This window comes from Apostichopus japonicus, chromosome 23 (genome assembly GCF_037975245.1).
Source record: "Apostichopus japonicus isolate 1M-3 chromosome 23, ASM3797524v1, whole genome shotgun sequence".
NCBI lineage: Eukaryota > Metazoa > Echinodermata > Holothuroidea > Aspidochirotida > Stichopodidae > Apostichopus > Apostichopus japonicus.
The window spans coordinates 2,526,300-2,548,884 of NC_092583.1; the positions used below are offsets into that span (position 1 = coordinate 2,526,300).

Genomic DNA, 22,585 nt, shown 5'->3' on the forward strand with positions numbered 1-22,585 from the left:
AACTTTCATTTTCTCTACTCTGATATAGGTTACTCCACTCACACCCTTAGGTCACATGTAGACCATCACCCAGTCTCTATTTTGATTGAACTTGGCTTTGCTCATGACCTGCCAGATTTAATTTGTCCTCATTTAGACCAGCATACCACAATCAGCTAATCCCTTGAGCATGTTTGCCCCACAGCTAAACAAGCCAGTGCGTACTACCATCAAACCTTGCCTCAGATGTAATCATCTCCCCAAACTACCCAACAGGGGGTTAAAAATTGTCAAATTGCATAGAAAACTTGGACACCCTTAAAAATAATGGATTAGTCCTTCAGCTCTGCTGCACACAACTCTAGCTTTCATTCTTGGAAGATTATTGTGATTGGATCCTAACACAATAGATTTTCTCAACAACTTTTCAAAATTCTTTACAATTCTTGCCAGATTTAGCAGGTCCTACTACAAGTACTACTGTTAACAGTTAAAGGCAGTTTAGTTTCTGTTGAATAATCTGTGGCATTTTAATAAGATTCAGGGTATTTGACAAGATTCTGGTCTTGCAGAAAAGAAAGTTTTGTAGTAGTGAGTGAGCTGTGCTTTGAATGGAACACAGTTGATTGTGTTGAGAAGGTGACACAGTGTATAGCAGAATAGTAACCTGCAGCAGCAAAGGTCCCAGAAGAGGAAATCTCTTGAGTGATTTGTAACTACCACAGGCTGTGTGATAATATTAGACTCAGTAGTAACACATGGAGAGGAGGATGCTATAGAAGTCAGCCAGCATTGTCCTTGGTGACTACACCATCCAGCAAATTATAGTTTTACTATAGTACTACACACAGCAGGTCTACCTCAACTTGTGTACACAGACTTTCTAAAGAGTTAATTGATGCAGTGTACATCAGGAAGGATAAATTTCTCGAAAGGAGATGTTCGACATATTGTAGCATTGTGTTCTACTTCTTCAATATATTATGAATTATGGATTATGAAATGAGTCGGAATTGTATCTGCAACCGGATTCACTAACAAATTTAATACAAAGCAAGATATTTTAACCTCCTTTTCTGGGGGGTGATCAATTCAAGGTAGAAGAAACTTCACAGTTGAAAATGCTGAAGACATTTGGTAAAGTAAGTATACATGTAGCTGCTGATACCTGTAAACTATATCAAAGTTCAAGGGTTAAAAAAAACAACCCTGTTTAAAACATTCCATAGGCGCAGATCCTGGTTGGGACAGCGGGACGCGTCCCCACCAACTTTTTCAGTGGTGGGGACTTGATATACCGTGTCCTCACCAATTTGTCTTGACCAATCGCTGCATTTCAAATTCCCCTGTATTAAACTTTGGCACAGTTTGATCCAGCATTGTGCAAATGACATGCAGCAGTTCTCATTTTATTATATTTATCCACAGTTGTTAAATATTGGACGAAAATTGCATTTGGGGTATACAAAAGTGTACATGGATTATTTGTCCCCTGATTTTTTTTCTGCATATGCCCATGTATTTCCCCAAACTAAATTTCTAAGCCATGAGATCTAAAATTTAAGGAGGTTTGGGAGCATCATTGGGTCTGGGAAGTGTTATTTCCGGCGATCTGGGAGGTATATTTTGGTTGCGCTCTGCTTAGATAGTATCAAAGAACAGACACATGTCCCCACTATGATCCAAGACTAATCTGCGCCCATGAAACATTCCAACCTTTCTTGGAAGTGGGGGTGGAGTGGGGGGGGGGAGGGTGAGGAAAAATGTCCTAACATGACAAACTCATTTTACTTAAAAGACAATTTAGAAATTCTGCTTCAATCCTAATCAATAGTTACTTGAAACCCTGGTTGCATTTTGGCGGATAGTCATAGGTTTGATAGTACAGTGCAACATTTGGATGGCAGGTTCAATGGTGAAGGATTGATCAGTTTCAGTGACATCCAAAAAGGTGATGGGGGAGGGGACGGGGATGGCCCATGGTCACCCACCTTCCATTGTCAGTAGGGGAGGAGGGGAGGGGGAAGGGTCAGTCGGGGGATTTTTACATTCAGTCAGAAGAACTAGACCAATTCTCTGGATGTGCACTCCCACTTTAACCTCACACAAACTTTTTCCTTTTAAAAAGATTTGTTATCACAAAGACAAAGTTTTGTTCATGATGGTTTGTGCATTGGCCTACCTAATCAGTCCAGGAAATTTTTTAGTGTCCCCCTTCCTCTCCCACCCCCAAACACACACATACTTCTGAGTAAGCCACTGATTAGTTAAATATATAAGGGCTTCCATCCAAGCCTGATTAAGCTATTCTGGAGTAGTCAGGTGTTTTCTGTATTCCACTGCTTAGAGTGTTGCAGTGTGGAAATATCACAAAGTTAATAAAATTGAACTATAAAATGATGTTGTTTCTTTGCGTAAAGAATCCCAACTGGGTCATTTAAAACATGTGCATAAAGCACCATATCACAAGTGCCATTATGGTTTCTTTCAACTTAAAGGCATTGAAGACTCGCCCCAAACTGTTGGGCCGAGCTCTGAAAAGTTGACTTTCCGTTGCTTGCAAGTGAAGTTTTCTTCTTGTTGCTACAAAATGCAGACAGTAATGAAACATGATACCTTGTTATGTGTTATCTAGACCTGAGATGTCCATCGCTGCTATGTACACTGTGTTGTGGGTACCGACCGTAGCTGTATGTATTGACTGTACACTTGTGTCTAATTACCGAAGGTAGCAAGCTGTGTGTGTATTTTCTGGGATCGATGGTGGTGTCTAGCACTTCTGTTATCTAGACCTGAGATGTCCATCGCTGCTATGTACACTGTGTTGTGGGTACCGACCGTAGCTGTATGTATTGACTGTACACTTGTGTCTAATTACCGAAGGTAGCAAGCTGTGTGCGTATTTTCTGGGATCGATGGTGGTGTCTAGCACTTCTGTTATCTAGACCTGAGATGTCCATCGCTGCTATGTACACTGTGTTGTGGGTATCGACCGTAGCTGTATGTATTGACTGTACACTTGTGTCTAATTACCGAAGGTAGCAAGCTGTGTGCGTATATTCTGGGATCGATGGTGGTGTCTAACACTTCTGTTACACCTCATTCGAAACTATATTCGGCATGAGAAGTTTCTTTGTGTGCGAGTCTTCACACCCTTTAACTCTACCTTGCAACAAGTTTTGTGTACCCTTGTCACAGTGCTGTTCCACCTGTTTGTCACAGAGGTGTGTGAGCAAACAGACACAGGTGAGAAAGAGATGTGACGATGTATACATAATTAAAGTCGGTGACTTCATGATTTATTGAAGTTTGCTGGCTGGCAGATGGCAGGCTACTTTATTCACTAACTGTTAACAACTGTTTATATGTCTGTATAAAACTATTTTAACGCTGTCTGTTGCATTTTTGCATTCAACAGTACTGATACTACTGACCCAGTGTCAAGGAGTCTCATATATAGGACTTGAAGTGGCCGCATATTGAGGGACTTAAAATAGAAATGGTCTTGGTCCTTGCACTGTGTAGGCTTTTAAGCATAACAAAGAAAGCTTTCTACTTTGTTTATTAATTCCAAACTATCAGATGGAGTTTGTGTATAGCTTCAGTGCAGTTGTGAGCCACAGTCCTACCAAGGAGTTATGTTCCATAACAACTCCCTGGTCCTACTGAGTGAGGATAAACTATGATAAGAATATCTACATATAATGTACTGACTTGTCATTTTAGAGGTGCTATAAATGACCTGACAGAAAGTAAATGATTCACCCCTTTTTGCGTAGTTTGCTACGCAGGGAGACGCTATTTAGGGCAGGTTCCCTCCCCGGTGTATAGTTATAGCGTAGAATGGGAAGGGGGCAAGGCAAAATGCCATGGAACTTTTGTCTTTTAGCAGCACATTCTGTGGTATATGGTCTAGGCACATTGACAAGTACATACGGTATACTAATTAATATGAAATGTTGTGTATGCAAAATATCTGTGTTTGTGTACATGTGTGTGTGTGTGAAGAGGCACTAGAGAGGACAATTGGTCACATTTAAACCTTTATCAGACTTGAGTAAGTTTAGCGTTATACCATATGAACCAATCCAGACTGCAGTTGACTTTAAGCATAAAGCAGGTTGGCCGAACAGGAAGTTATGGCACACTCCCTCTAGCCAGTATCATATATCATGTTTTGGCAGCAGGAGTACAACGTATACATGCAGTACTATACTGTGCATGTGGGCATAACCAGTGTTCGACTTATGGCCAAAAAATTGCATAGCAACAAATTTCGACAATTGCTATACAATATTTTTGTTGCATAGCAGTTCCCCAATATTGAATAGCAGTTTTGAAATTACCACAAAACGGACCAAATGTTGGCGATTAATGTATTAACTAGAAAATGTTTGTTTATTGTTATATTTATACTAGTGTTGCTACGATAATCGTTTTCAATATCGGTATCGGCCGATATTTGCAATATCGGCAGCATATCGGTATCGGTAAAATTGTGCCTAATTGCCGATAACAGCAAACCGATACTGAACTTTTCTTTTTAACAGCAGAGCTACCTGTACTTATTTATACTTGCAATGATTTGTTAATCTGCCCAAGACGATCCATTTCTTTAGCGTCAGTTAAACTCAGATTCATTTTCGATTAATATCCATGGAAACCTGACTCTCCGTAACATCTAAAAACACGTCTACGGCGCGCGAATATAACCAATGACCTTCGTGAACCTTGGCCTACAAACAGCATTAGTGCAGCATATATACACTGTACTAACCATTCATTTCCTCAAAGGCCTCCGTGAAAACCTTGAACGTGATGCATACAGTAACTGCACAGTTCAGCAGTGTTGGAAAACCTTGTTCAATTTCCCGCGAGCATAAAGGCGTGGTGTCCAGGGGCCCGTCTTAGGGCTATGGTGGGGTTATGGGGTAGAACCCCTCGTGGGGATCCTGGGGGAGAAAGCCCCCGAAAATTGTCATTTTTTGCGATGTCTGGCGATGAAAAAATTCGCAGTTGAGGATGCAAAATACTGACAACTTTTTTTATTTAAATTGTCACGAAACTGATGAAAATTTTAAAATGACAAGTTAAAGTAGCTACATTATCGTATAAAATGAAAAGAGATTTAATCTGTCTTTCAATCTTTAAAAAGTGCAACTTACAAAACTTCCGATATTATGAAACAAACAACGTTCAGCAAAGCCCCGTTTCTACAATCTTCGACAAAAATAGATGGGACACCCCACTCCCCGTATCAATGTTGCAGTTTCTGAGCGCTTTTGGCTACAACATGCGCCTACAATCATCTGGGCTGTTAACTAATACTGATCGAAATTATATATATATATATATATATATATATATATATATATATATATATATATATATAAATATATATATATACTGTCAGTGGCTGGATTATAGGTTTGAAGGTGTAAGATCTTCCTGTTGTGATGAAACGGCTGATGATGCAAGCTTATAAAATCATTCTATGAACCCTTTCCCTGGCTGGGTATTGCGACTGTCAGATGTTCTCTCACGCAGTCACGTGGTGTTGATCTACGTAGATATACGTACCGTACTGTTTCTCTATATATGTACAATCCGAGTTTATTGAGTCGAGTGCGCCCTCCAACGTATGCTATGCACATGCGCATATGCACATGCGCCTACAATCATCTGGGCTGTTAACTAATACTGATCGAAATTATATATATATATATATATATACACTATATATACTATATAACAATGTACTATTCCTACAATGTCTAACGCCCAGTAGTAAATCCTTATGGTCCTATACTTATACACAGGCTTTCAGACAATCTTCGACAAAAATAGATGGGACACCCCACTCCCCGTATCAATGTTGCAGTTTCTGAGCGCTTTTTGCTACAACATTGAACGGGGGGAAGGGGGTGCGCTTAAGCCAATATCGCTCGTTGTTGCTCATACTGTCCCATCATTTTTGTCGAAGATTGTAGACTGCCTAACAATGAATAGCGTGCACTATGCGTACATTTTTACAACTGCAGTGTTTAACCCTATACCCAACTACTGTACCACGGTACATGTGCTGTGAATTTGCCCAGGTACCTTCCCAACAACTGTAAGCTCATCCCATGTGTAACACCTGTTTGTTAACATTTTTTTGGCACGTTGCCAGGGAGTTTAGTTACGTGAGATCCGTAACCGCCGAGGTGGTTAGGCTATTTGCTTTACACTTAACTATGGTAGGATAATATTTTTTCAGGTTTTTTTTCGCTATACGGTCAAGTGAATAAGTTGTACATTGAGTATAAACTCAATAAATTATAACTTCTACATTGTGATCGACAGTTCGTAAGTTAAGGTTTGAGTGTTTGCTCCCAAATCTGACTAGGAATTTGTATCGCACAAATCGGCACAATGTGCGATGCTGATTTGGAAACGTCTCGCAAGTTTGTCGTTTTGGATCGCATTTTGCGATGCGATACCGGAAAAATCGAACACTGGGCATAACGCATGCCCATCTATGTTGCTGCAATGTACGTGCTGTATACCCTGGGCTTACCCTCTGGAAATGATCCGAAACGATTGCAGAAATCATTTTTCACTACCAGATAATTCCTGCAACCAAACATGGTTGATCATGAACAGTGTCATACACCACATAAAATGTCTATAACTCTACACTACAGTTCTGTCCAAGATTTTCGCAAAGTCAATCTCCATAAGACTAGTCACTAAGAGTAAGACTTAAGCTGCAGGCCGATAGACTACGCCTGCGAAGCCTAAGTGTACTCACCTACAAGGCTAAATTGATACATATAATTATGTACAGCTCACGCGCAACGCGCGCCATTTGAAAATCCAAGTGTTGGAAAATTGTAGGACCTACATACTGTAACTAACATAATAAGTAACTGGGCATATATGGTAACTTTAGTTCACACGATTTGTACGATGTATCTCGTCAGGCAACTCCAATAGTACGTTTTGTTGCTTTCATCGGACCGCAAAAAGACCCTTCCTAAACTAAATAAGAAGGCAAGGTTGTCTGAAGGATGAAGTTAAAATGTTTTTAAATGAGTCCTGACTAATCTCTCAATACTTCAGTGCAAAATTAATCTGTTATTGTGTAGCAAAGAGATCTGAGATCTATTTTGAATAGTAATTATGGAAAAGCCCATTGCAAAACTTTGTATAAATTTCAGGACCTACTGTATTACAGAGATTTTATTCCACGTTCCAATGCAGGCAATAAATCTTTCTCTTATCATTTTGATTGGCTGAAAGAAAACACACTAATCCTGCTTTAGGAATTGCTCAATCAGAGACTTGATCTCAGTTTGATTTCTATTGATCATATGAAATGACCAATATCACTACTACAAGGTCACCTAACTGATTCACACATATATAATGGCTGCATAGCCTAATGTTAGGCCTAACTATCCACCCTCAAGCACTGGTAATTGGCATGAACCGATCGTAGCTGACAATGTCGTCTACCAGAAAAGCTTTCTCTTGTTGCAATTTACTTTCATATTGCAAAAAGAACAGTAAGTAGGAGAAACCAAAGTCAACAAATGATGGATGGAAGCTTTAACTTTGTTTTTTTCCAGTATTTGCAATTGACATTTCGTTTTTTTTCGGTTTCTTCGGTTTTTCAGTTTTTTTAAAATAAAAAATAGTACAGAAATTTGGTCGAAAAAAACGGTTTCGGTACTAAAACCGGTTTACCGTGCAAGCCTAAATATCAGTAACATCTTCACAGTCTTTTTGGGATGAGAATATTAATTTGTAATATGCAGTTCCCCCATACTTTCAAGCCATATTTGGAGGGTATAAAATTCACAATAATCAGGTTACCCTGCACGGCCCCCAACACAGACAGAACCTAGGTTAAATTTTTACCTTTTCAGGCAGGTAGTCATTGTGTTAGATTTTGTACTACCGATTCATAGACCAAGACCGTAGACAGACCTTTTGTACCAATTCTCCTGCATAATTACGATACAAACTTAGCTAACAGGTATCTGGAACTTAGGGAATAGTTTTATGATCCTACGCTTCGTTAAATTCATGACCTCACGTACCCTACTGGACAGTACTCGTGATTGACACATTCAATGTGTTGTCACAGCACTATTTGTACAATGATCCTTATTGTTAATTAGTGATCCTTAATTATTAAGTATATTAATTAGTGCCTACACTAATTGCAAAATGCAAATTTGGGAATTTCTGAAAAGTGAAACAATGTTCTTCATTAGCACAAGTGAAATATGCTATAGTCTATGCCAATGAACTTGCTTAAAATTGTGATGACATTTTAGAATTCTGATCTGTTACTGGGCAGCTGAATTGATTTAATCATGATAAATTTAAACAAAGTCTGCCTAAGATTCCGTGGACATTTTCCTATTTTTTCATTTGCATCTGTTGCTCAATGTCTGTATGATGGTGCGTTATAATATTATCTGTATTGTTTGTTGTTACCTTACACAAAACAGAGGGCTTACTCAAGGTAAATATAGAGATATAACAACTGAGCCAAGTTAATTATGCATTTATAAGTTTGGTCAGCAAACAAACCAGCTCACACTTTTATTCGAAGGTTTCATTTTCACCAGAGGTGGAATTTTTTTATTTATTTTTACCAGGGTCAATTGTTGCCCTCTTGGATTGGGATTATATGATGTAAGCACCAGATTAAAGCTTATTTTGAATCAGTACCTTTTGGAGGCCTACAGCAACTTACAAACAACCTGGGTAGTGAGTAACTATGCATTCAAATTGGTCACTGAGGCATAGTTAGAGTTTTGTAGTAGCCGCACCCCCACGTTTTTTCATTTGGTATCAGCGGTGGTCTTTCAGTCAAACAGTGTTTGTGAGTTTTGTGACTGCAGAAGCAGTAGTACTAAAAGTGTTTTTGAGACCTGCTTACGTATAACAGCTCTAGAGTCTACTGGATAATTTAAAAAATAAAATCACAGTTTTTCAAAGATTGCGAAGAGATCACCAGAACTTTGAACAAGGTGAGTATAGGAAGATTACTTGTGATGTGGTACCCTTTCATTTATACAAGCTGCTTCTCATATGATTTTGTCAACCCATTTTGATATGTGTTATTACACTGTATTCTTTTATGGGAGAGGGGATTGATGTGTTATCGGAGACCTCAATAAAGTTTTAGTGTTAAGTCTTTAATATAGGAAACAGTGTGTTTTGTTTTCCTGAACTGACAGTGATAAGAGAAGACTCATTGAGTTAAAGCTGCTGCTGTCGACATGGTGCATTTGTTGCTAAATTTGCATCACTGAATATGTACCAAGCCTTTTGAATATTCATATAATTTTAGATATGCTTCAAGCTAACTAAGGAAAGCATGTAATGTGGTTGCAACTCTTTTCACCACTCTTAATTAGCGAGAACTTAATTTTTAGTTTGATACAATATTTAGAGAAATTTGTTGTTTCCCACAAACCCTTTTAACGTTCTTAAAGCAGTTTTGGCGCACAGATGTAAATGATCAAGTATTCCGATCTAATAATAATAATAATTTCAGTTCTTATATAGCGCAAGTTACAATAAAGCCTCGCCGCGCTGTACTAGTAGAGTACGTTATCCGAGGAGTAGTCCAGGGCAATTATACTGCCTGATCTACTGTATATTTGAGGCACATACATAATGGTATTACTAAAATGTGGTTAGCAATCCAAAATGCAGCTTTAAACCCACTGAGGTAATTTGAGACTTTTTATCTGGCAGCTGCTTCACTGAAATACAAACATGTGCAGGAGGTTCTATCCAGTGTAGAGCTTATAAACTTGTTTCGTATAACTGTATTACACACAAATAAAAGTTTGGCTTGTATTTAAGCCCTCGTCTTTTGTGATTATTTCTTAAAAAGCCTGGGGTAAAAAAGAAGAAAAAAAAACATTTCTTTAGCAACAATTTAATCGTAGCTCACAAGAAAAGCAGTGATAGAGAAGAATTATAATTTTTCATGATCATCGTTCTTCATAAATGGAAGAAGTTCGTTAATTTATTTTATTATTTTAATTTTATTGTAAGTGTCACCAAAATGTCACATCAATGATTTTACCTTTTTTTTCAACTAAAGTAACTGTTACAGAAAGAATATTTTTTTTTTATGAACTATTAACTTTAGGTACAGTTCTCAGACAAGATATGATAGGAGCACAGTAAGCCAGGTTGCTGAACAGAGTACAATAAAATTGAGTGTTCAAATTACTCTGTTCTAAGTAATTAATTGGAAAAAGCTGTGTAATTTAGAAAATTGAGGGTGATATATAGTTGTTACTCATTTTAATTCTTGGAATGTGTTTTTCTCTTGTGGTTATTTTTTGGAAACTTACATACCAGAAGAACAGTGGTTGGAATGTCATGACAACATTAATGGTATGTATTGTAGATGTTAATGTGAGCGCAAGATTACACCACAAGATTTAAGATGCATTGATTGATTCCAATTTCTATTAAATTCTGTTAGTACAATGACAAGTCATTGATGCCAAGTCTACAAAAGGACCTTTTCAACTCAAAATGCCAGAAATATTTTACTCCTCATGAATACAAGTTCAAACATTGGTCACTATTCCTGACTCACAACATTGGCTTGTTATCTGTGGGAGGAGGAGCAGTATGTCCACAAGTGATAATGACTAAACCTGGTAAAAGATGCCACAGAGAAAGTCACCAAATTTAATGGCTTAGGTTTTTTATTTCTTCTTCCTTTGAGACAAATTTATAGTTTAGAGAATTGACAACTATTAAATATAAACCACAACCTTGGACCAAATTTAGACATAAAGACATATCCTATGTTACTGAAGAGGTCAGTGTATTTCATTGCAGGGGTTATATACTGTGTACACTCAGAGGAATGTACTGTACATAAGGTGTGTGTGGTAATTGGTCTGTAGCATCTAAAGGCATTGAAGACTCGCTCCAAACCACGTGCAGCGCTCTGAAAAAGTTAACTTTCCGTTTCTTGCAAGTGAAGTTTTTCTCTTGTCGCTACAAAATGCAGACAGTAATGAAATGTGATACCTTGTAATTTTAGCTGGACCTGAGATGTCCATCGCTGTATCTTTTGTACACTGTGCTGTTGGTATTGACCGCAGCTGTGTGTACTGACTGTACACTAGTGTCTAGTTACCGACGGTAGCAAGCTGTGTGTGTATTTTCTGGGATCGATGGTGGTGTCTAACACTTCTCATACACCTCATTCGAAACTAGGTCAGATTACAGGCATTAGACGTTTCTTTTTGCGCGAGTCTTCACACCCTTTAAGTTCTACTATACTTAAAACTCCATTGGTATTTTTCAATTTTTCAATTTATCGTCTGGGTTTGGTTTGGATTTGACTGTTTGGACGTTTGACTCTTTCCTTGATCCTTCCTTCTCTAGGGACATTCTCTGGAAAATGAAACTAGCATGAAAAAACTAAAGTGTTCATCAGGACCAAATGTTATAATTTTTGTTTTAGAGGGATACCTCAAGTTTTCTGTTTCATATTTTGTCATTAATATTACAACCATAACATAATAATTTGCATAAACTTGCATTCTTGTAAGTTTTAGCCAAACTTTGTAGCTTTTAACTGTATATTTGTTTTTTCTGCATGAGTATCTAGAAATAATATTTCAGTTATCAACTATCACATGGAGGCAGTTTACATGGGTTAATTTGTTTCATTCCTAAAGCAGAGGTTCCTGATCTTCAATTCTTTGTTAATAATGGGTGCTAATTAGTATAATTTTCATTTCATGTCACACACGTGACTGACTTTTATATGACCTCTGCCAGCACATGAATGTTCTGATTTTGGCTATGCTATATGGTTTTGTATGAGAGTCCCCTAGTGCATACTTAAGTACTACAATCAACCCAACTCTCTTTACCTAAAAGTAGTTACTTAGTAGTAAAGTGCAAATTTCCCCATTTTTCCGTCACACACATGACTGAGAATGGCCCTCTAGAGCCTTCCCAAATGTAACACTGTACAGGTTGACTATATAACCCTAATTTATAACATCAGTATACTTAGGATTGGTGATTGATTTTGTAATTTAAATTTGTCATACACAGCTCCATGGATCGTTAACGGTGTCGTGGTAGGAAAATGAATATACCCTTATTAAAAATTATGGCTCGTTAAAAATTGATTGATACTACAATATTGCAGGTGATGAAGTCCAAAACATGGGGCTCCAAACAATGTAGAAAAAAAGAGATAGTTGTGTGATTCCTCACAGGAAGAAATTGTTACCAGAATAAGAATTAGGCTCTTTACTTAGTATATTCGTAAGGAAGATGGTGATGGGCATTAATTTTTTTTTTTGAATCTTGATAGATATCAATATCATTTTGTACCAAAACATGTTAGTGGTGAATTTGATAGCTGGATTAATGAATTTGTAATTAAGAAGTGATAATGCAAAAAAAAAAAAAAAAAATCACTTTGATGTTTTTATGCAAGGAATTATTTGCTTCATTCCTCTCCGTAGCCGTCTCCTAGAAACATACGCTCTCTCTCTAGTAAGCGAATAAACTGGTAAACATTCTTGCAATAAATAAATTAATACCATATATTAAAGTGCTGTTATCATGAAATAAAAAATGCTCAAGAGCACTGTACAAAAGAACCAATACCCGGAATATAAAATTACCAAACTTGAGAAAACGTAAAAGTAATAACAACAGCAATAAAAGTAAAAAATGATATTTAGACAGGATTATAAACCACAATAAAGAACATAAAAAGATAAATATACATAAAAAATGGGCACAGTAATGTGAATAAAACAACGAGTAAGATAATGCCCATACTCAAGCCCAAAAAGATAAGTTTTCAAATGCTTCTTAAAAGTGTCAATAGATGTGACATTTCTCAAGTGATGAGGAAGAGAATTCCAGAGTTTAGGACCTGCTGCACTGAACGAACAATGTACCCTTAATGACCATCTAACTATCAAAGTTTACTGCTCTCATCCTTCAAACCCTGTATCTACCTGTTATATTAAAACCTGGATATTTCATCCATTTTTATCCATTTTTAATTGCGCTTGGTGTAACATTCTTTGTGCGATTATTAGAAACCGTAAGAATTGCCTATTTCATCGAGTTGGTTTGATAACTGTCTTTAGGAGGGTTCAATATGCTTGATCAAATTATACCATCTCATTTTGAGTAGGTGAAATTGGTGGAAAAAGTTGTTACTCTAATGGTAGGTTCCTTACTTTTCTTAACCACCAAATCAAACTTGAGGTTTTCTTAGTATACTATCTGTGTCTGTGCACAGTAAATGAAGGTTCCAGAATGCACCAAATGTTGCATTCTAGCTTGCTTATTAATTCAAGGTTTTTCCCCCCTTCTCGGATAAACAGTTTTTCACAGACAGACATGAACAGTCCATTTTTTGAGGAGGAAGGTTTTTTTCCCCTATCTCTGTCATTGTTATTAAAGTTTTTGGAAGGAAACCTCTCACTTTTTTTAATACTGACAAAATCAGAAAATGGAAGTGTCAAGTTTCTCATATTAGTGACAGTATAAAATAAATAACACACCCTGAAATCATGTTCCTCAGGGGAAAAGTTCAAAGTAACAAATTGATTGGAAATATGTTAAAAATGCTGGTAAAATTTCATTCCTTTTGTATTCCTGTCAATTCCAACCACTTTGGTGATATTGTTGTCATCTGATGATAATGTTTAGTGACCCAAAGGTCACAGTCATTGCCATAAGCTATACTTTTTTCCATGCATGGTTCTCTTCATTGGGTTGGCAAGCTTTGGATACGATGTTTTTTTTTTTTTTAATACTCCTTTTCTGTGCAATACGAAATGAACAACCCCTTTACACATTTAAATGCAGCTTTTGGTATTTGAACTGTGTTTATGCTTGTGTGTGTGTTTGTGTTTGTATTTTTGATATTGTCCGCCTTGTAAATCTTTTAGGCCGTATAGTTCATATTCCTTTCTGCCCCCCGGAACAAACTTTAGTGGTGCAATTCAAGAGAGCATTCATAAACACAGCAAATAGCCTTGCTTAAATATAACCACCTGATTCGTTAACACTTAAAATGTATCACATATGCAGAGGTGCAATAATTCGGCTCGGATGGGATTCGAACCCACGCATGTCATAGACACATCAGATCTTAAGTCAGACGCCTTAACCACTCGGCCACCGAACCTGTTTGATAGTTATAAGGCAAATTTAATTGCATAACTAACTTCTTTGTGGTTGTGAATTGCAACACTAAAGGTTTATTCTGGTCAAAAAGGAACATTAACTATACTCTTTATACTGACTAGTGCTGATAGTCGATTACTGTTGCTCGACTTGAAAAGTCAGGAAGAAGTTTCAGAAACTATAACAAAATCACTGCTACAACAAGAAGCCATTACATTGGTTAACTGTACTGCACAGAACACAGTGGGCACTGAGGACTATATACAGTACTCTACTGGCTTGTTTGTTACACAAACTATTTGAACTGTGTTTCAACTGTTTTTCAAAACTGCAAATGGCTTTTACTTCATCATGGCAAGGGTTCGGCACCATCATTGTGACCGAGAATTGTGCCACTATGAAGAGAATTTTGAAAATCTGTTTGGACAGACTGTACATAAAGGATACTCTTTGAAAGAAGCTCATTTGTGTTGAGTCCGGACACAAAACTTTCCTTCCGTCGTCCATTTTGTAAAAAGAGTGTAAACCCTGACAAAACCTTTAGAAAAGATCTGGGCAACAAATTTATTAACTTGGTATGGAATGCGTTATTATTTGCCTAGTGTCCGAATAGTTGGAATTATATTTCTTAGAGGGTCTGTGTGTTTTATAATATAGCTTGACCACTAACAATTTTGGAAAACTTATTAATAACTTAATATGAGATTCCAAACTAGAAAAAGTTGGCACTCTCCTCCATCTAGTGAATTAGGGGACTATCCAGATTGGTACCAACTTCAGTACAAATTATAGTTCATAACCTTTATCAAGTGACATTGATTGGATTAAGACCCAAACAGAAACAGTTAAGTGTCGTTTAATTTCGCCCTAAAATACAATTCACTTCCCCCTTTGGATTATTAGTGATGTAGATATACTGAAATGAAACTACAGTGGGATCAGATGTCAAAGACCGCCGTCTTGTCAGTTTTGTGTGGCATATACAAACAATGTTATCGACACCCCATAAGAATGTACAAATTAGCTCTGCGGCTGACTAATCTGTACCAGAGATAAAATCAGTTGGAACCTGTTTGCTCTGATGGGTTGCTTTGTTGTGTTTGTAAATACAAATGGCCCTTTTATATTTCTGTTTCCTCCCACACCTTTCCAACGACCGATTGCCTTTCCTTCTAACCGATTCATTTCAAGTTTATCAAATATTGGCTGCAAATTTTAGCTCACAAAAAGTGCTGAAACTTTTCAAGCATACCCATGTGGAGATTTGAAGCCCTCTTAATGTTTTTGGTAGACAAATTTTGAGAAGATGTTAATTAGACAATTAAAATATCTCAGTGAAGGGAAACTAAAATGTTAATCTTCTTTAGAATTCTGACTGCCTTCCTATCTTTGTAGGAAATTTATTCTAGTAGTCTTGTCTCCAGTGAACCATCTGAACCATGTTCGTGGGAAATTTAGGACCTAGAAGGAATTCACCCCGCGAGAAACCCCAAAAAAATAGACAAATTTGACAAAAAAGGTAAGAAATGTTCCAAAACTAAGTATTGAAAAAATGCGGAGTAGGATTTTCCACCGTTCTTTTAATAGTAATGTAACCTTTGTATTAGAGAGCGTGTGGGTAATTGCGGAAAATAGCCTGTACTTGCAAATATGCTTAGCTGGAAATTCAGAAGGCATTTTCCTTCTCTGTTTGTCTCTGTACAATACAACGGTGTAAATGAATTCAAAAAAGTTGGAATAAATATATATAATTCCAAACTTGGGAATGAATTTGACAAAACAATAGGTTTTTTTCGGCATGCTATAGAGGTGAATCCATGCGGGGGGGGGGGGGGGGGAGTACCTGAGCCTCTTGTACACTGGGAGGAGCAGTGTACATATTGGGTTCAGTAACACTGTTTACATCCATGCATGGATGATTGCACATACATTTCATCACTCATTCTTAGGATCTATCTGAAATCATTCTTTTATTTTGATGGAGTTGGCATTGCATGTAGAGAGCAACTATCAATGCTATCCCATTACACTGGCCTGAAGACAAAAAAATTATTGAAAATTACTCATGCTTAAACATGGGAATGATGTTGACAGTGATTATGGGGCCTTGGGTGTGATATCCAGTGATATCCAAGTCCCTAAGGGGACTGTCTTTGTATACCCTGTTGAGAAAACCACTCTGACACCTTTCAGGGGGTGCAGGCATCACCTGACATGACAGTACCTCTTTAACCTGCATTCAACCCGGTGCCATAAGTGCCATGCTTTGAATTTCTTTTAATGTTTCTGTGAGGGTCAATTTCAAAATCAAGTTCTAAGAAGATATGTGAGTGTTGTTTGTGTGAAAGGTAGGGGGGGGGGGTGTTGGATAGAAAGCATGAGAATTATGATATATTGTTTATATCTGTCATTTATTGATATGAAAGGAAGATGAAAAAAAATGAAAAAAGTTTTACTACCTAACCTTACCATATCCTACATTGTTTGATTGATGCCTCCAACCAGTAACTGGGCAATTCACAGTGCATACTCCCTTACCTCATATAACCTTACTGGGCAATCGGTCAGTGATGGTCCAAGGTTTTTATCGGTCTGTTTGGAAATTCTTTGTGGAGACTGCTTTAAAAGTAACTTTATTGATCAATTCCCTCGGATTGAAGAGCTGTCATTACCCATCTTTTTAATTGCCTTTGTTGAAATACAGGTGTGTGAAGATTCCTGGCGTTCGTTCGTTCGTTCGTTTCAGAAGCAAAACACTTTGCCAGTTGGGCACTCTTTCAGTAGTCCTCTGTTTGTGAGACTGTAAAAGAGATCTAATTGATTTCACAGGCATGAGAAAATGCAAAAGTTGTCAGAATTTGTTTCTTTTTTTTCTCCAAAATGGCAGGTTGTAAAAGCTTGTGTTTTAATTGTCAACAGGTGTCTGTCATTAAAGGTCATCTGCATATTTGGCCCCAAATTTTAGCCGGCTGAAAACATTGAGCAGACATTTTCAAAATTAGTACTTTCCTGGAGGCCCTGATCAACCCATGTTATTGCCAGCCATGGGGTAGGGTTCAGTATAGATTGACATTTGAAATGTCTCAATATTGTGTTTGTTTACTAATTGTGCAGTAAACACTTCACTACCGTTACAAGCTGTAAGGTCTTTGGATATTCTGAGGAGTTTTTGGTTACAGTCATCAAAACTGCTGCTAATTGTTATTTAGTAATTTACCGCGATCCTCTCTTACCTGTCTCGATTCCACTATTGCACCTACCCCATCTACCTAGCCTAATAACTGGTAACATCTTGACACCGCGCCCCCTAGACCCTCCTCGGAGTCATTGCTCATCACCTCCTCTCTAAATATGGAAGCCTATTCTGTTGTGATATATCTTGTTTCAATGGAAACATTTGTGGTGTTGAGAGAGTTAAAGTCAAAGGTTAAATTTCATGGGGTCACTCAGGTCATTGTTCGATAATAATCTTATATCTTCACTTTTCATAGAAAATCAGTGGATATATATACCCAGGTTACCCAAGTTGGAACTTTTGTATATGTGTTTTCTTTCTTGTTGGATTGTGTATCAGAATAAGCTTTGAGGTCAAAGGTGATTTATGGAGATCATGGGAGGTCATTGTAAGATATGTTCCTAACACTTCCATTGTTGCCATTATAGACATGCCATTTAAAATATAGACAAATCATTATGTCCATATTTGTTGGGTCATTGCCCATTTCCTTCCAAACCATTCAGAAGTTCTACAATACAGTTTTTTCCTGGGATTTTTATCCATTGCAATCCGAAAGTTTGGGGTTCTTTGTAAACTTTCTAGCTCTGTTGGTCAGAGAAAGATGGTTAGATATGATATTGTTTAATATTTAATAGAGTTGTAATGTGATCTTCACCTCGCTGGCATGCTGCTTAGCGAAACCCTGCACTATGTGCCTCGGGATATTTTAAAGTCAGTGATAACACAAATCAATACTCTTCGGGTCATCATAACATGAACTTTGACCTTCATCAGAATTGATCAGTCATATTGAGCACTGATAAAAATGGTATTCTTTTCAATTTTTTAGGAGTTAGTTTAATCATCACCTGCTCCTATACACACATATTACTTTCATGGGTTTTTTGGGCTCTTATTTTTTTGGGCTCTCCGTCGATTGTCTGAGCATGTCTGTTATCCCATGCAGTCAGGTATAGCACAACAGGGCAAAATTGTGTGGATTCTTAATTCTGGTGGTCCCATGTGGTTGTCCATATAGCAGATTTGGTTGTCCAAAGAAATGAACCAAAATATTAAAAAAAAATAAAAAAGATCAATATGTACACTGTGTGAGAAAAAAGTTTGGTTTATGCCTGACTCGGTAGACATGCGTGTAGTAAAGTACATTGTAACTTCTGTAAGCTTTGGATATAGTAGCATGTACAGTAACTATGTATGCTTGAGAGTCTCAGTATATATGCATGTAGTAAAGTACATTGTAACTTCTGTAAGCTTTGGATATAGTAGCATGTACAGTAACTATGTATGCTTGAGAGTCTCAGTATATATGCATGTAGTAAAGTACATTGTAACTTCTGTAAGCTTTGGATATAGTAGCATGTACAGTAACTATGTATGCTTGAGAGTCTCAGTATATATGCATGTAGTAAAGTACATTGTAACTTCTGTAAGCTTTGGATATAGTAGAATGTACAGTAACTATGTATGTGGTACTCTAAAAGTTAAAAGAGTATCAAAATATTTGTTGAGTTCATTCTTACCATCTTTTTAGGAGAGTCCAAGGGTTATTATTTGACATGTATACTAAAGATTTTGAAATATGGTTTGAAACCTCCAAATATATGGGAATGTTTCTGTACATGTCATACAATGGTATCTATTTGTAACGGTTTCCTTGTTCTGAGAGTTATATTTATAAGCGTGTATGCGAAGATCTCGTTAGTCATTACCGTTGCACTTAAAATACTTTCCCAATTAAAATTCTAGCAGCGATCTGTTACGGAACTTTATTTGACAGTAAGTTTAGGAAAGTAATCTGTTACTTATAACTAAGTAAGAGCTCTTAGTCAGGACTCAACAAGATAGGAAATAGCTAAATAAAAGTGTATTCTCGCAATAGCTGTAATAGCCTTATCAAAGTAATGTCAACACTGCATCCATCCATACTGTCTTCATATCAATGCTTTCAACGGGCTACGTAAGTTCACATATTTTTCTTAGACAATACTCAAACCAGTCACTTTTGTGCTACTCAAAGACACTGTCAAGAGACCTCTGGTGTTGATCTGTGGGAAAGGTAATTGATTAAAACTTTTGGTTACTCGAAATTTTCTTTGTGTCTCTCTTACCTGTCCCCAGTCTACTTATGCACTTTCCTCATCTACCAAACCGGTACAAGCCGGTAACATTTTAGCACTGTGCCCCTAATCCCTATCTGAGACTCCACCCACTAAATCTTCCTTTCGAAGTAAACATTCAGGAGTTTACCGATCAGTCATCAACAGAGGTTTTGTTTCCTGGAAATTCCTCAGGGTTTTTATTGTGGTTGATTGGAAAGTATATTAAAACTTTGTTTCAATGGTGGGTAAGTCATGTTCTGTTTGTATCTTTTGAGTGTGGAAAAAGAATGTGCATTTGTAGGGATGGAAACAAGTATCTTCGCTCATAAATCACCAAACCAGTACGTTTTGGGAAGTATCTGACCCAAAAGTAACATTTGATGTAAGGTTACATATTATTTTGAGAATGGTCCATGCAGTGCATTGGACGATTTACAGGTGCTGCTGGGGGGGGCAGGACTGGGGGAGGGGGAGGAGGTAGTTTATCTCTCTCATGACATTGTTAGATTTGATGACTAGATCTGGAAGGTGTACAGGGAGGGAGGGGGAGGAGGAGAGTGAATGGGAGGCAGGGGGAGAAGGAAGTTTATCTCTTTCATGTCTTTGTTAGATTTGATGCCTCGATCTGGAAGGTGTATATTCAGCTTGAAGACAGGAGAATGAGGGAGGAGAGAGGGAGAATTGGAGGGGAGGGGGGGGGGGTAGAGATAGCATTAAGCTAGGTATCACAAACATATTATTAGATGGATTGTGGCCTTTATACTCGAAAGGTTCTGATACGTTTTGTCTGACCTGTCAATCAAAGAGAAGTGCAAAATCGAAATATTGACTTTCAGTTTAAAAGGTTAACCATTGTCTTTCACTAATATTTACCATGATATATTATGCAAATAAAAAGTGTTATTTATCTACTCAGTTTGGAAGTGTTTGAATCATGTATAGTAGCTGGTTCGTCTGCATTTCAACAACAGTATAGAGACCTTGTTTCGTTGCCAATCTGAGTGAGTAGTCACTTCAATAGTATCATTTAATAATAAAGTTTAATACATTTGTCTACCTTTTAATACCAGATATTTACAGACATACAGTATATTCTGCAAATTAAATGTTGTTTATCCTTTAGCAACTTGGTTTGGTGTCTCATTTTATAGTTTTGTCTTCTCGTCATCAACAATATCGACCCTTGTTTAGAAGCTAGTGTGACTATGTAGTGAGTACACTTGTATGGCAAGCCAAATGCTTAAAAATAGTTATCAGTAAATCGAAAACCTGCTCTTTCGGTCGATAATCCAGGTTTGTCAGTCGAGAATCAGGTTTATCGATTGATAAGCCAGGACTGTCGCTGATAAACCCAGATTTTCGACTGGTAAAGATTGATTTTTAATAAAACTTGGACTATCAACTGAAAATCCAAGAGTTTCAATCGATAATCCCAGTTTATTATCGTAGTTTAGATATACCTGGATAATCGACCGATAAACCAGGTTTTTTTATTTGTTGGGCACTTGGCTTGCCATACAAGCCAAATGCCCAATCAAACGAGAGACATGTTTATCCGTCGATAATCAAGGATTATCAATCGAAAAACCCGGCATTTGGCTTGCCATGCACTTGTCATTAGCTCAAGTTACATTTCTATAACTGACTTGCAAGTACCTGAAATAGTTCAAGGAAACATTAAACATGGTCTGTTTTATTCCCATGGCTGGCGGTTTGATAGTCCTCATTAATGATTAACCTCTCATGGTATTTAGTTCAGGTATAAAGGATGTTACAGGGCAGCAATGTTAATTATGTCGCTACCTTAGAGTCGTTCGGTTTATTAAGCTTGTCACATCCGACGGGAGGAAGCCGATGAACCTAAAAGATGACGGATTAAAGATTTTAATTGAAGTTAGAGGAAACAGATCTCCCGATGAGCGTGACAAAAGAGTCCTTTGCTCGAAAGTTATTTTAGGCACCTACACCTACCTACCCTTTACTACAAAGAACTTTTATTCCTTGAAAATCTTAAAATTTCGTTAAATGCGAGTTTTATCCAACATACTTCCAGTGTTTTTCCAGTTCAATTGAAAAGCTAGTGAGCTATTAACTTTAAGACCACCATAAAGTAGAAGTTTGCTGGACATTTTGCAGATAAATAGTGCATATTAAGTAGTAAAGATGCTTCTTGATCAACAACCTAACACGAAGGATATATTCTTACACCTTCCTCTTGTAAGAAAGCGTGTGAAGTTTTTTGAGAAAACCAAGCTCTCAATGTTTCATCTATCCGGTCTACAAAGTTTAGACATTTCTCATTTTAGCATAAAACTTGTTCTCATTAAAACTGCTGGTTTTATTATGTAAATGCGTAAGCAATGTCCGATTTCCATTCGATTTTCTCAAGTTTGCAGACAAAGGTTACGAGATACTTCATAAAATGTCTTAAATTTTGCCATCAGCCGGTAAAATTTAACTCTTAATTTTTACCAGTTAATATTAAACAACAAAAATGTTAGGCACGCAGAAGGCTATTTATGCACTAGTTCATTTTAGTTAGTGTAATAAATTTGTATAAGCTAGAGTTTTGATCTACTTCTTGTGAAAACTACACAAAGTTATGATGTCGAGCAAGGTTTTTACAAATATTTAAAAATAACAACGAGGACACCAAAGTTAAAACAATGGAGCTACACTGTAGGTTTATGGCCTGAGATGCATTTGCACACTCAGTCCATGAGGAAAAGCGATGCTGTCACTTTTGCATTACATCTTGCTATATGGTAGTTTGCCCTTCCTTATGTGATGCTACCAACCACATTACAGTACCAAGTGGGCCTTGTTTGTTTACACACATATACACATTGACAGCTGCTTCCCCACAATATGTACACAGTAACAATATCTAATACTTCCATGCCTGAGATTTTCTATTCTCATATTTTATTAGTATTTTCCTTTTAGCCACAAATCTGGAATCTATTTTTATTGCCAAACAGCTCCCTAGGGAGTTGAGCATTGCTGAATTAGTGTAATAAACAGACCCAGGAAAGCCTGGACAGTTTTGTGATTG

At 37.2% G+C, this 22,585-nt stretch overlaps 1 protein-coding gene and 1 non-coding gene across 6 annotated transcripts in view; one reads left to right on the forward strand and one right to left on the reverse strand.

Moving 5' to 3' along the window:
* LOC139964946 (uncharacterized) overlaps positions 1–22,585 on the forward strand; it is a 182,035-nt gene that overhangs the window by 5,295 nt on the left and 154,155 nt on the right. For 3 of the 5 annotated variants that reach the window (XM_071967045.1, XM_071967047.1, XM_071967048.1), the window contains exon 1: positions 387–1,121. The exons of 1 other annotated variant lie outside the window; for it this stretch is intronic. In XM_071967045.1, the coding sequence (XP_071823146.1) occupies positions 1,101–1,121 (21 nt within the window). In that variant the 5' untranslated portion in view covers positions 387–1,100. Of the gene's footprint in view, positions 1–386; positions 1,122–22,585 lie in introns of those variants that run through there. One more of the 5 variants, XM_071967046.1, reaches the window with a different exon arrangement.
* On the reverse strand, positions 14,111–14,194 carry Trnal-uaa (transfer RNA leucine (anticodon UAA)). The gene has a single exon. It is a non-coding gene; the product is annotated as a tRNA-Leu (tRNA).